Source organism: Rhineura floridana, chromosome 4, assembly GCF_030035675.1.
Source record: "Rhineura floridana isolate rRhiFlo1 chromosome 4, rRhiFlo1.hap2, whole genome shotgun sequence".
Lineage (NCBI taxonomy): Eukaryota > Metazoa > Chordata > Lepidosauria > Squamata > Rhineuridae > Rhineura > Rhineura floridana.
Genome location: NC_084483.1, coordinates 207,914,754 through 207,927,952, shown reverse-complemented (window position 1 = coordinate 207,927,952; position 13,199 = coordinate 207,914,754). Strand labels below are relative to the sequence as shown.

General features: G+C 46.1%; 1 protein-coding gene across 2 annotated transcripts in view; it reads left to right on the top strand.

Annotated features, from left to right (window-relative positions):
- Positions 1–781: 781 nt before the first annotated feature.
- LOC133384569 (L-gulonolactone oxidase) overlaps positions 782–13,199 on the top strand; it is a 58,814-nt gene continuing 46,396 nt past the window's right edge. The window contains exons 1-5 of one of the 2 annotated variants that reach the window (XM_061626507.1): positions 782–974; positions 1,808–1,909; positions 3,457–3,582; positions 4,321–4,415; positions 6,081–6,171. In XM_061626507.1, the coding sequence (XP_061482491.1) occupies positions 972–974; positions 1,808–1,909; positions 3,457–3,582; positions 4,321–4,415; positions 6,081–6,171 (417 nt within the window). In that variant the 5' untranslated portion in view covers positions 782–971. The remainder of the gene's footprint in view (positions 975–1,807; positions 1,910–3,456; positions 3,583–4,320; positions 4,416–6,080; positions 6,172–13,199) is intronic. The other variant, XM_061626508.1, reaches the window with a different exon arrangement.

Here is a 13,199-nt window from a genome sequence, read left to right as displayed (position 1 = left end):
GAGAATTCCAAGCTTTTTTCATATATATATATATATTTAAAAGCAATATAGCATAACCATGAACATTAACAAAAAAATAACATAATTGAAATCTGTATATAAAGTAAGAAGGGAACAAAATCTCCAGGAAATCTATAGGAAACTACAAAAATCTATAGCAAACCGTACACACACGTGTGTGGTGTGTGTGTGATGTGTGGGCGTGTGGGTGGGTGTTACAGGAATGTTAGCTGAGTGGTTAATGTGCATAATAACCGGCCAGTGTGCACATTCACCAGGCCTCATGAAGAATGTGCATATTAACCTTCCATGAAGAGGGAACTGTGCACATTTCCCAGTCAATATACATAATCCCCAACAGGCCTTGAAGAATGTGCATATATCAACTTTGTACATTCTCCAGCCACATCTCCCCCATACCATTAGTCCATCTAGCTCAGTATTGCCTACACTGACCGGCAGGCAAGGGTTCTCTCACAGCCCCACCTGGAGATGTCATCAGGGATTGAACCTGCATGCAAAGCAGGCGCTCTAACCACTGAGCTACAGCCCTCCATCTGCTTTTATCGTCTTACTATTTCATCAATATCAGTTGCATGTATTGTGTTCCAGTTTCTTCTGTCTGCTAAAGTTTGTTTTCAAGCATCTATACCTGCTGTCTGTCTGCTACCTAAAGAGGAAGATAGCTGGCCTCAGTCCTAAATTCTTAACCGCATGCCACCATTGCAGCTGTTACTCATTAACCCTTTTTTTCTGGCAGGCAGATCTTACGATGACACAGAAAGATTATACCCCTCGCCTTCTCCCAATTCAGCCGCTGCAGTTAAAGTTCTGAGGCCCATCTCTGCACTCTGCTGCCCTTTTGGTCAGCATTTGGAAGGGACCAGTTCTAGAGACCCCTCCCCGTCTCTGAGGAAGACCCTCGGTGTCCCGCTAAGTTCTCCTTTGGACATTAAAAGAAGCCAAACATAATGGTAAGAAAGCTCTTTTTTTACGCCAGAACTGCTCTTGATTTTGAATCGGGGAGGGGGCAGGGATATCCACATATGGTAGGTGGACAGCAGAGGGCCACAATTAAATAACAGGAGTGGAGTGGTGGGTGGATAGCCTGTACAGAATGAAGCTGTTTCCTTGAACAAGACTCGGGTCGCATGTCACCATACGCATTGCCATAGAGTCACAGAATAGTAGAGTTAGAAGGGGCCTATAAGGCCATCAAGTCCAACCCCCTGCTCAATGCCTATCACTGTATAAGGCAGGATAAGGGAACCTTGTGCCCAAGGGCTGAATACCACCCCTAGGCTGTCTACCTGGGCCCTGGGACTCTCCCAGGCCCTGTCCCTCTCCATGTCCTGCCTCTTTCCGTGGGCCACACCCCTCATGGATCCTCTTCTCTGCAGTCTCCTTCAATGCTGGCTGGGACCTGATGGGAGTTGTACTCCAAAACATCTGGACGGCCTCAGTTTGGGGAAGGCTGCTAGAGGGAACTAGGGGAATGATTCAAAGGCTTCCCCAAAATAGTTAGTTTTGAGAAGGGGTTTAAAGGAAACGGGTGGTGGTCATGGGTGCTTAAAATTAGAGCCTCCAAGTTCAGAGGCAGCATATCTCTGAAAACTTAACAGCAACACAGTACTTTTAGGTGGAAGCAGTTCACGCCTTGGACCAAGAGCCATCTCAGTGGTAAGAGATGAAATGATGTTCATACATGCCCAGCGGTGGGAAGTAGAAACTGGCAGTTTGGTGCCCAGACAGAAGTCCCACTGCTGAAACCATCCTGAATGGTGTGTTTTGTGTCTCCGGGCATTAGGTCCATGGTGAAGGTGGGGTCAGATTCCAAAACTGGGCTAAGACCTATGGATCCTCTCCAGAAATGTATTTCCAGCCAACTACAGTGGATGAGATCAAAGAGGTAAGTTAGGAAGGAGGTTCCAGTCAGTGCAACGTTCCCAACTTTCCAAATGTAGGGCACTCATAGCAAGATAAACACAAGAACCATCCTTCTAGCCATCCATATCCATAGTCTAGGAAAACCAGGAAGAGAATGGGATTATCACAAGATCAGTGGGAGCCAGGGTCATGACAACACACAAGAAAAGTCAATCACATACACAGAGTCTCTAATATAACTCCGAAATGGTAGCAAGAAACCAAGAATGATTATTGTGACCAAGGCCTTTGTCAGTGGCCTTTGTGTTTATGTATGATTTATTAATGTGAACATCAGAAAATCATGTGCAATCAAAAGTCCTTCTAAATAATCTCCATTAGTTCAATCCATGCAACACCAGGGATTTTAAAATGGGGCTCTTGTGACTGGAATAGACAAAAGCTTGTTTTTAAGTTGCTTGTATCAGAGTGTGCATTCCTTCCTTCCTTCCTTCCTTCCTTCCTTCCTTCCTTGTTATGATTAGCTAAAGTCCGTCAAGTTTGGCTGGGGAGGGGTGAGAATTGGAACGTTCCACTCATTTCTCAAACCATCTCCTGTGCTATTTCCAGACAGGCTCGACTCCATCCCAGATTCTTCAGTGGAACCATCGTGGACCCCTCCAGATATTGTTGGACTTCAGTTGACATCAGCATGGCCAATGGTCAGGGACGATGGGAGCTGTTGTCTAGCAACATCTGGAGAGCCACAAGTTCCCCAGCCTTGCTCTGCAACAACAACAAGGCTTCCTCTGTGCCCTGATACCTCTCTCCTTAGAATGTGATGGAATGTACATAGAATTAAAATTGTAACACAAAAAATTCAACATACGAAATAAAAGAAGCAATAAAATACAATTAAAAATCAATATAAATATTTAATGCAATGGATGTGCCACCTCCCATCTTCAGCCACAGATCCACAGACATGCCGCAAACCATTCGAATGAAGCAGTGGTCCTCAGACCACAGTTTGGGAACCCCTAATTTAGAACATTCAGAGACAAAGCAGAAGGAAGGCTAAAATATGGGATACTATAATAGGTAGACCTCAAAGCCTCAGCCTATCTAGGGCAGAGCTGGGGAACCTGTAGCCCTCCAGACGTTGTTGGACTCCAGTTCCCATCATCTTTGCCCATTGGCCATTATGGTTGGGGCTAGAGTCCAACAATATCTGGAGGATTCTGAGCTGGACATCTGGAGGGCAGTGGAGGCATGGAGCAGGGGGCTGGACTCGATGGTCTTATAGGCCCTTTCCAACTCTACTATTCTATGATTCTATGATGCCAAGTTGGGGGTGGCTGGTCTAGAAGGCTAACATGTAATATGGCATATGGGTGGGCCTCAACTCCTCAAAGCAGGGATATGGAACTTGAGATCCTCCAGATGTCACGGGACTCCAACTCACATCATTCCTGACCCTCAGTTATACTGGCTAGGGCTGTTGAGAGTTGGAGCCCAACAACCACAGGCTCCACGTCCCTGATCTAGCGATTCCTTGGTATAAAATGTATGTGACTGATATCTCTTCAGATCTTGGATCTGGCCAGGCAGAAAAGTAAGAAGGTGAAAGTGGTTGGCGGTGGACATTCCCCTTCGGACATTGCCTGCACAGATGACTTCATGATCCAGATGGGAAGGATGAACAAGGTCCTGAAGGTAAAAGAGGTTGTTGACTGTAGGGCTGCCGTGCTGGGTCAGTCTAGCTCAGATTCCTCATGATAGTGGCCAGCCAGGTAAATGGTCTGGAGCAGAGCTAGCCAATGTGGTGACCTCCAGATGTTGCTGGACTCAATCTCCCACCAAACCATGGTGGCTGATGGGGTTGATGGTTGCTACAGCCCGATAACATCTGAAGCTTGTTGGCTGACCCTGATCTAGAGCCTAAGCAGAGCGTGATGGCATCCATCCTACGCTCAATAATCCCCAGCTTCTCATAACTGGAAGTATATGAGGTATCTGAACATGGAGCTGCTTTTGAGCGCATGGTTTAAGGTTTGCGGTTGGCAAAGCCTTATAAAAATTGGGGACAAATAAACCAAACGTAGTAACATGTCCTGAGGAAAACATAACAACTTTTTTTGAAAAAAGAAACATAAAATAGTACTTAAGCTTTAGCAACAGATATTACATGCTGTGGTTCAGAGTACAAATGTAAGAGAGAGTCCACAGCTTACCCTCTAACCTGTGGACCTCCTGATGTTTCTGGACTTCAATTCCCATCATCCTTGACCACTGGCCACACTTGGCTTCAGGGGCTGATGGGAGTTCCCCATTCCTGCCCCAGACACAGCTTACTGGGTTTGTGGCTTTGAGCCAAGATCTCTCTAGCTTAGCTGGACTGTGTGAGATGCTCCCTTTCAGGGCCTTCATAAGAGCCAACCTTATCACCTGCAGGTGGACGAAGAGAAGAAGCAAGTGACTGCAGAAGCTGGAATCCTCCTTTCTGATCTGAACGTGGAGTTGAGCAAACATGGCTTGGCTTTGCCCATGTAAGTGAGACAAGTTTGCATGGGATGAGATGCCTCCAATGTCACATCTTAGATACGGTCTATAAACGCAGCACAATCAGGCAGAAGGAGAATCCTGGGATGGTAGAATAGACTGTACCACTTCAGGCCACGGGAGGACCCCCCAACGTAAAAGCCTCCAGTTCTGTATCTAAACTAAAGATTGGGGAGAATTTCAAATCAGTTCACATTTAAAGCAGAATTTATCAAATTTGCACTTTCCGAAACTATGTGAGAGCTGAAACATAGCCAACCTTCAAAATTTGTACTTATTTGAATTTTTTGATGCAGTCACCACCAAACAAAGATTACAAAAACGCATACGTTAGGGGAAAGTGTGTACAAAAATGAATACATGGGAGAAAATAACATAAAATGCATTATATTGGGACAAATTGCTTGCAAAGATGTGTACATTCGTCAAAACTGCCTACAAAAATATGTTTATTAGGAGAAATTTGCATTAAAATGCTGGAGAATTTTCCTGAGGATTTGGGGGGAGGGAAACCCTGCAAATTACTGCAGAAATGTGAAGAACTGAATTTAAGATTGGGGAAATGAGAGACAGAGAGAACCGAAATTGACAGATCGTTGCTTGTTTAAACGCACCGAACTGACACTTTAGCCCTAAAGTTGAAGACACAAATAGGTTTACTGTTGTGAACGGGCAGGCCAGTTGGCTATTTCAGTTATGAATAGTGGATTCAGCAGAGCAGCTCTGATGCAGCCACCTCCAAAGACTCTTTGCTGTAGACAGGAGAATTTGCCGACCTGGTACCCTCTAGACATTTTGGACTACAATTCCCACCTGCCCCAGCCAGCATGGCTGTGCTCCCATCAGCCCCCGCCCACAGCATCATATAGCCATACTGGCAGGCAGTGATGGGAATTGTAGTCCAAACCATTGGAGGGCACCAGGCTGGCAAAGGCTACTGCATACAAAAGGCCCCAGCCGCAATCCTTTACCCCCATTGACCTCTCCTTAGTGGAGGGTTCATTAAAAGGCCTTTGTGGCAAATGAGTTCTTTTAGGAATGAAATGGGCTCACAGTTTCCAAGGCAAATTCACTCGGGTGCCCTGAAATCAGGACAAAAGGAGCTCTTTAATCCCAGGATGACTTAATAAGATTGACTTTTTTCATTCGACCCACAGTTATCCTAGAATAATTAGTCTCAGGCATTCAGAACTGGTTTTCAACTGGATTTTGAATGAAACTGGAGGGAGTGGGGTGGGGAATATGCCTTGATTTGACAGGAAGGAAGGGAGAGTTCACGGTGGAGAGGAAATGCTGAAAAACTGGGGGGCCCTGCTCCTTCTGGGTACACAGGAACGCCCTTTTAGTCACACAAATCTACGAACACCTGCAAATCCTGGCTACACCCTTGCTGATGTCAAAGGAGCCATTGTCAAAAATGTGGATGAGCTCCTTCCTATCTCAGTGCACTCTCTCTGTGGCTTGATGCGCCGTGACACTTGCATAGCATTCAGTTTGGCATGTTCTGGATCCAGAGCAGGTGGCAATTAATTACCTATTGTGCCGAGTGTCACATTGTTAATGTCATTGCCTCAACAGCCACCTTTGGGAGCAAACTATAGCTAAGTCTCCCTCCTTCGTACCTATTGTTCACTGACCCTTTTTGGATTCAGTCTAGGGGCTGTTTCGGATGTGACGGCCGCCGGGGTCATCGGCACTGGGACACACAACACAGGCATCAGGCATGGCATTTGGGCTACTCAGGTAAGACCCAAATGGGCTGGAGCCAGAGGGTCAAGGCAGCTCCTTGGCCAGCGCATCACTGCAACTGGTGAAATGGAATTTAAGTAGCACAGACATGGATGGAGCTGATCGGAAGTTTAAGCTTTTTCCTAATATTTTCTCCAGAGAGAAAGAGAGAGAGCAAGTCACTTGCAAGCAATAGTTTGCAGCTCGCCAAGAATCTGAATGGCTGCTGAGAGTTTTCTATCCATATTATCTCCTCTTTGCTCTCTGCTAGAGGAGAGCTACCAAGTCCTCATGTGCCATTCCTCACCATCTAATATTCTTACTCCAGAACTCTTCCTTCATGACCGAAGGCTGTGTCAGGTTTTGCACAAAGGTGTTCAGTGCATCCTCAGGTTGATGACATCACTCCCAGGTCACACTAACTTTGCTGGACGTGCACTAGAAGCCTCACCTCTGACGTGGCAGGATTCTGATACAGTAGCATGGTGGCATTCCTGAGCATATGCGACAAGGCCCATCACAATCTGCAAGTTGTCAGACTGGCAACAGAACCTACCATAAGCAATGCTTGGTTTCCAGTCTGGAAAAAACATAAGAGCCTTGCAGCCAGATGAGGCCAAAGGCATCCTGTCCTCACAGCAGTCAACCTGATGTCCCAGTGGGAAGTCCATAAGCAGGATCTGAGTGTGGCAGCTCTCTCAGTACTAGTGATTCCCAGCCACTGGCATTCAGAGGCACGGTGCCTCTAATCCTGGAGACAGCTTTATTATTTATTGATTTATTGATTATATTTGTATCCTACCCTTCCTTTCCAAGGAGCCCAGAGTGGCAGTTTATATATCGCTTAATGCCAAAGTAGGCTTCTAAGCAGTTCACAACGCATAAAAACTGGTTACACAAACATTAAAAATAGACAATAAAACAATCCCATTAAAACAATACAGCTACTGAAATGTACTAGTAGCCACTGATAGCCTTATCCTCCATTAATTTGCCTTGAAGTCATCCGAAGAAGCATTTGGGCTGGATCTTTAGCATTTGGTTTTGGGTTATGCCCTCCCCAACTCAGCCTGAATTCTGTTTGGGGAGAGGGTTGGAGATGCCCTTAGTGGGGTCAAGCAGTGCGGCAGCAATTTAAAAGTGTGCATGCCCTAAAAAGTAGTATTTCTTTTTTTAAAAGAAATGCCAGTATAGGAAAATGGGGTTTTCACATGGACAGACATACCCCTTTTTGTTTAAAAAACAAATATGGAGAGGCAGGGGGAGGGAAGCGCTACAAGATCAGTGATGTGGCAACAGGAAAGGAAGTTAACCAGATTGTAATTGGCCAGGTAGTGAGATCATTAGAAGCCTTTCCTAGGTTTAGGGTGACAGGGAACGAGTCGGTAAAATTGGGCATTTGAGTGAAATACTCCCTCAAAATATGCAGAGGGAACTATCATATTTCACACAGCATCCGGCAGATCTCCCCCAAAATAAAGAAAGCTGAGCTGATGAGGTACAACACAATGCGGACTCAGCTGAGGAGGCATCTTGACGCTCATTGTTTATGACCAAAAATGAGGAAAGATGGGAAGATTCCCTGCGTGCCACCGCAGCGCCAACAAGGAAAGGGGAACTGCAACAGGGATTCTTTCGAATCCAACATACGTCTCTATTAATAGTCTGCTACTGTTTAGCCAAGCTGGCCCCCAAAGCAGATGACAATTAAACTCCCCACTAAAGTACAATAATTTGGGGGATATATTAAGGAGAAGGGACAGCCTTTTATGGCACCTGCCAGTTAGCACTGAGCCATTTACAGGTGGCAAAACTGAGGTCGTTCCAGTGATATTCAAGGGGATGAAACGGAGCAGCAAAGGCAGTGATGCTGGTCCTCTGGGTGGTCACCATTTTCATTTCCCATAAGCCCCCTGGGGATGATGCTGTCTGATGACTGAGCAGGCACACAAGTATCTTCCCATCTCTGGTGAGAGGTATTTCTATTTAAACCTAAGTCATCATGTCGAAATCTGTAACTGTGCATACAAATTACCACATGCACATTTTATGCAAATTGGTGTCCTCTTTTGCCCTCTTTCATGGTGATGTAAATCCTCTGTCGTGGCCTTGAATTACTGGCCTGAGCACACGTGCAGCAGGTTCCGGGTGCAGTTCATGGCACCTGCAGTTTAAAAGATCACAGGCAGCCAGACAGGGACAGATCCTTCCCTGCTTAAGAGCTTGGAGAGCAGTTGCCAGTCAGAGGAGGCCGGATGGACTGATGGGCTGACCCTGTTTGAGGCAGCTTCATGCATTCCAGCGCATGCGCATGAAATGAGTGAGATGGTCTTTGGGGACAATAAGGGAGAAAATGTCACATGTGCATTGCCTGTGAAAAAATGCACACTCTTCCCAAACTCCTGTGTAATGCAGGGATGATTGGCGTGTGGGGGGGAGAAGCTGCAATTTACCCCCAGTTGGGTGCACTTTCTTTCTCTGAGCCTGGCTTGGGGTGGGGGATGGGCATAAAGCCCCTTGTTTGAAAATGTTCAGGGAGACATTAAAACATACATAGACCCTCTAGATTAGACCAAAGGCCCATCTAGTCCAGAATCATGTTCCCTGGAAGCTCACAAGCAGGACCTAAATCGCTGTCTCCAGCTCGTGATCTCCAGTGCCTGGAATTCAGTAGCAGGTATACTGGAGGCAAGATAGCCATCATGATTGGTAGCCCTTGATGGTGGGGTTGGGGAGACATTTGATCAGTTCGCATTTAAGGCTGAATCTGTCAAATTTCCACCTTCCGATACAACAGGAGAACCGACGCACGGCCATCCTTTGAAATTTGCACTTATCTGAATTTTGCAACGCAGTTCTCCAACCAAGCAATGGTTACAAAAATGCATATATTAGGGGACAGCGTGGATTAAAAAGCATATTTTCAGAAGATAACATATGAAAACGCATTGTGTTGGGAGAAACCGCTGCAGAAATGTGCACATTAGTCAAAACTGTGTACAAATATGTGTTTATTGGGAGAATTTTGCACTAAAATGCTGAAGAATTTTCATGAGGATTTAAAAAAACAAATTGGAAATTTCTGCAGAAATGTGGAGAACCACATCTAGGATTGGAAAAATGAGAAGCCAAGGGAAAGAAAATGGACAGATCCTTCCATCCCTAATTGATTACCTTTTCCTCCATGAACAAGAGGCCGGCTCATGGAGAGTTAAGCACACAGCCCTGCCTGCCTGCCTGATGCGTGTCCCTGCCCACATTAATGGAGGAATTCATTTACTTAAAAGCATATGTGGGGAGGAGAGCCTGACTGAGAGTCCAGAGTCTGTGAGTTCCATTCCCAGCTCGTGTCTCCTGGGTGTAAAGGGCCAGCCAAAGATCACCCCACAGTGAGTGGCTCAGGGGCTACGTTCCCTGCCACCTGTGCAGAGCTTGGAAAAGTTATTTTTTTGAACTACAGCTCCCATCAGCCTAATCCAGTGGCCATGTTGCCTAGGGCTGATGGGAGTTGTAGTTCAAAAAAGTAACTTTTCCAAGCTCTGCACCTGTGCAGCCGTGGACACGCTGCAGAGTCCCAAGGAGCCCAGTTGCCCCCCAGCTGGCAGTTGCGGACAAGGAAGGGGCTGGCTTGTGCAGCTGTGGCAAGCTGAGCAGGCCCTAGCCAGCTGGGGAGGACCAGCCTCAGAGGGAGGCAATGGTAAACTCCCTCTGAATGCCGCTTACCATGAAAACACTATTCGTAGGGTAGCCCTAAGTTGGGATCGACGTGAAGGCAGTCCTTTTCCATTTTTTTAATATTTCAAGAATCTCTTAGTGGCGTGCAGTCTAAAGAAATAAAGAATATATCATTAAAACATTAAAACAAAACCCTAAAACCAGGACAACAGTACTATAAAAACACCCTCCAAAAAGCATAAAGAAGCAAATAAAAGAGGAACTGAGATGATTCAAACGCATAAAACAGGATCCAGTCTTATGGGTCAGGGGAAGCCGAGGCAAAAAGAAAAGTGTCTTCACAAGACGTCTGAAGCAAGTGATGGTTGATCCGTCGGGGACGGTGGATCTTGTAGCAGATGGTTCCGCTCTGAGACAGTGAAGGAAAGAGCCTGAAGGAGAAAGTAAACCAATAGCAAAATTCACACAAGGAATAAGAGGTAGACGTCTCCAAACGGCCTCTTGAGAGTATCCAGCCTCTTTGGGCACAGAAATCGAGTGTGTGTGGGAGGGGGCCTGTCCCACCAAGGTTCTCCAAGGAAATTCTCCAGCAGTTTTTCATGGGTGGGACTCACCATTAGTGCTGGCAGAAGCACAGATACTCTCTCTTCCTCTCCCCCCAAGACTTTTCTTCTTGTTGCTGCTACTACAGATAGAAATAGCAGCAGCAACTGTCTTGGCAGCCTGACTTCCATTGTGCATCCTCCACAATGACTTGCATCAAAGTGAGTGTGTGTGTGTGTGTGCGTGAGAGAGAGAGAGAGGGAGAGAGAGAGAGAGGACGTTGAAAGTGTTCAGTTGGATAATATATGGAGAAAATTCTGCAAAGTTGACTTCTTTTTCTATGAGCACGAGAAAAAGTCTTGGAAATGTTCTCTGAGAAAATACTTTCTGAGACATTTCAGCTCACCCCTTATATTTATTATTGTTCAGAGTGGAAAGATTTAAGGGATTACTGCTTTTGAGTCGAGGAAGACGATGACGGATGCATCGCTAGGGAGCTTGTGCCAGACACAGAGTGATGTCATGCCCTTCTGAGTTCACTGAAGACAGTTTGGCAGGTATCAGTCAAGCTTCCCGTCCTCCAAGGAGCTTAGAGCTGCATACCAGATTCTCTCCTTACCCCACCATCTCCCTTTTATCCTCACAACAACCCTGTGAGGTAGCTTAGGCTGAGTCCCACAGCAAGTTTCATAGCTTAGCAGAAGGTTGAACTGGGTTTGTTGCAACTGTCATTCTACCCTCTAACCACAACACCCCACAGGTTTCTGGGCTGCTCCTAGTAGGTGCCAGTCAAGATGAGGTAAAAGCAAAATCCTATTGTTGAGGCTCTCCTCCCCCACTTCATTGGGTAAGAAGAAGAAAAACAGAACAATATTGTGCCAACTATACAACATCACCATCATTCCATAGCTGAAAACGGAGACAATCTTAGAGCAAAGATCACTGTTGAGGCTATCAGTGGCTACTGATCCTGATGACTCCACTCAGTACGCTTCTGAATACCTGTTGCTGGAACCTGCAGGAAGGGAGAGTTGCTCTTGCACTCAGGTCCTGCTGAGGCTTTTTCTCTCTCACCCCACTGCAAAGGAGGGGTCTGGATATGAGATGATTTCGTGTGTGTCTGTAAATTTTCAGAGCTTGGAAAAGTTACTTTTTTGAACTACAACTCCCATCACCCCAATCCAGTCGCCATGCTGGCTGGGGCTGATGGGAGTGTAGTTTAAAAAAGTAACTTTTCCAAGCTCTGGTCTGTGTGTGTGTGTATGGGAGTGGTAGTCCAAAGCATCTGGAGGGCGCCAGGTTGGCAAAGGCTGCTGTATTCATCTACTTTGCAACACTCTGCCGTCTACTCATTTAGAAGCCAGGTGAGGTCTTTGACCTTCAAATTAAACACACATTAGAAAGACATAATTGCCAGATAATAATTGATCAAGAAGTCAAAATATATGCACATATGAAATGGCATGCTGTGCACTGCATGGCACCTCCGTGCCCAGGCACATGCATTTACATGCATGATGAACATTAGAGTTAAGGTCCATTCACACACACACACACAGAGAGAGAGAGAGAGAGAGAGAGAGAGAGATTTAACTCCTAGAGCAGGTGTGGGGAATCTTGGGCTACAACTCCCATCAGTCCTAGCAAGCATGGCAAATGACCAGGGTTGATGGGAGTTGTAGTTCAGCATCATCCGGAGCTGTTTCCAGACTGGTAAATGGCCGTGCTGATCTATTGCAGCTAAAGCAGCAACGTGTCTTGTTGGACCTTAAAGACGAAACCAATTTATTATGGCAGAAGCTTTTGTGGTCTAGAGTCTGCTTTGTCAGATGCATGAATCCAGCAGAACGACAATGTTAACAACTTGCGGTAATAAAATTAATAGGAGTGAATTCCCCCCAAGGTGATAATAAGGACAAGATAAAATGTGAACTCTCCATGATAAAGCTAAGTGGAGCAACTGTATTTACAAAGTCGTTCTTTCTCTCTCTCTCTCCCTCTCTCTCTCTAACCTGGTCTGTGAATGCACCATGTAAGTGTCACAACATTGTTGAACAGGAGCCTTGGGCCTTTGCTACCAGTCTCAGACACCTCTTAGATATGGGGTGTTTTTCTGTTGGTGGGAGCTGGGGGCTTTATGCTACAGTGGAAGACCCAGCTACCCCCCCAACCCCCTCATTATTTATGATGTCATTAAGATCCTCTCAAGGCTGTTTGCAGAATGAATAGCTGTTCCCGGCTCGGATTGTGGCTGCGGAATGGATTATCGGGCTTTTGACGCAAGTGATGAATTCCCCCTGCCCCTGCAAAAATCGGTGCATTATTTCAGAGGGAGCTAATAAAAGGGAGCAGGCAATCAATACAGAGACAGAGATAGGCGTGTTGCTGCCTTTCAGAAATTGACATGAGTTAAAATTCATGGGCAGCCGTCAAAAGCAAGTCTATAAAATAACTAAATAAGTTTTTTGGGGGGGAGGTGAAAATGGAATGCCTAGGGTGTCATTCTGCAGCAGCCAAGAGGAGCCCCCGAATTCTTGTTAAGGGGTTACAATGAGGAGGGCGATGGCTTCACTCCCCACCCACCCCTCGCCTCTCCTTTCCAAGTTGCCCATGAAGATGCCTCTCCCCCAAAATGTCCTGCTTTCATACGCAGAAATTATCAAGGCCCTATCGTGCATTGATTAAATTCTTGTTCCCCCGATGATAGGCCGCCTCCCAGACGGGTTCTTCTGGAGTTGCCCCTGATTGCTGACATCTCCTGTTAAAAGGGTCTGAACAGGTGGGCAGCCCTGGGGGAATGCCATTCTCTGCCAAAGACCTTGGAG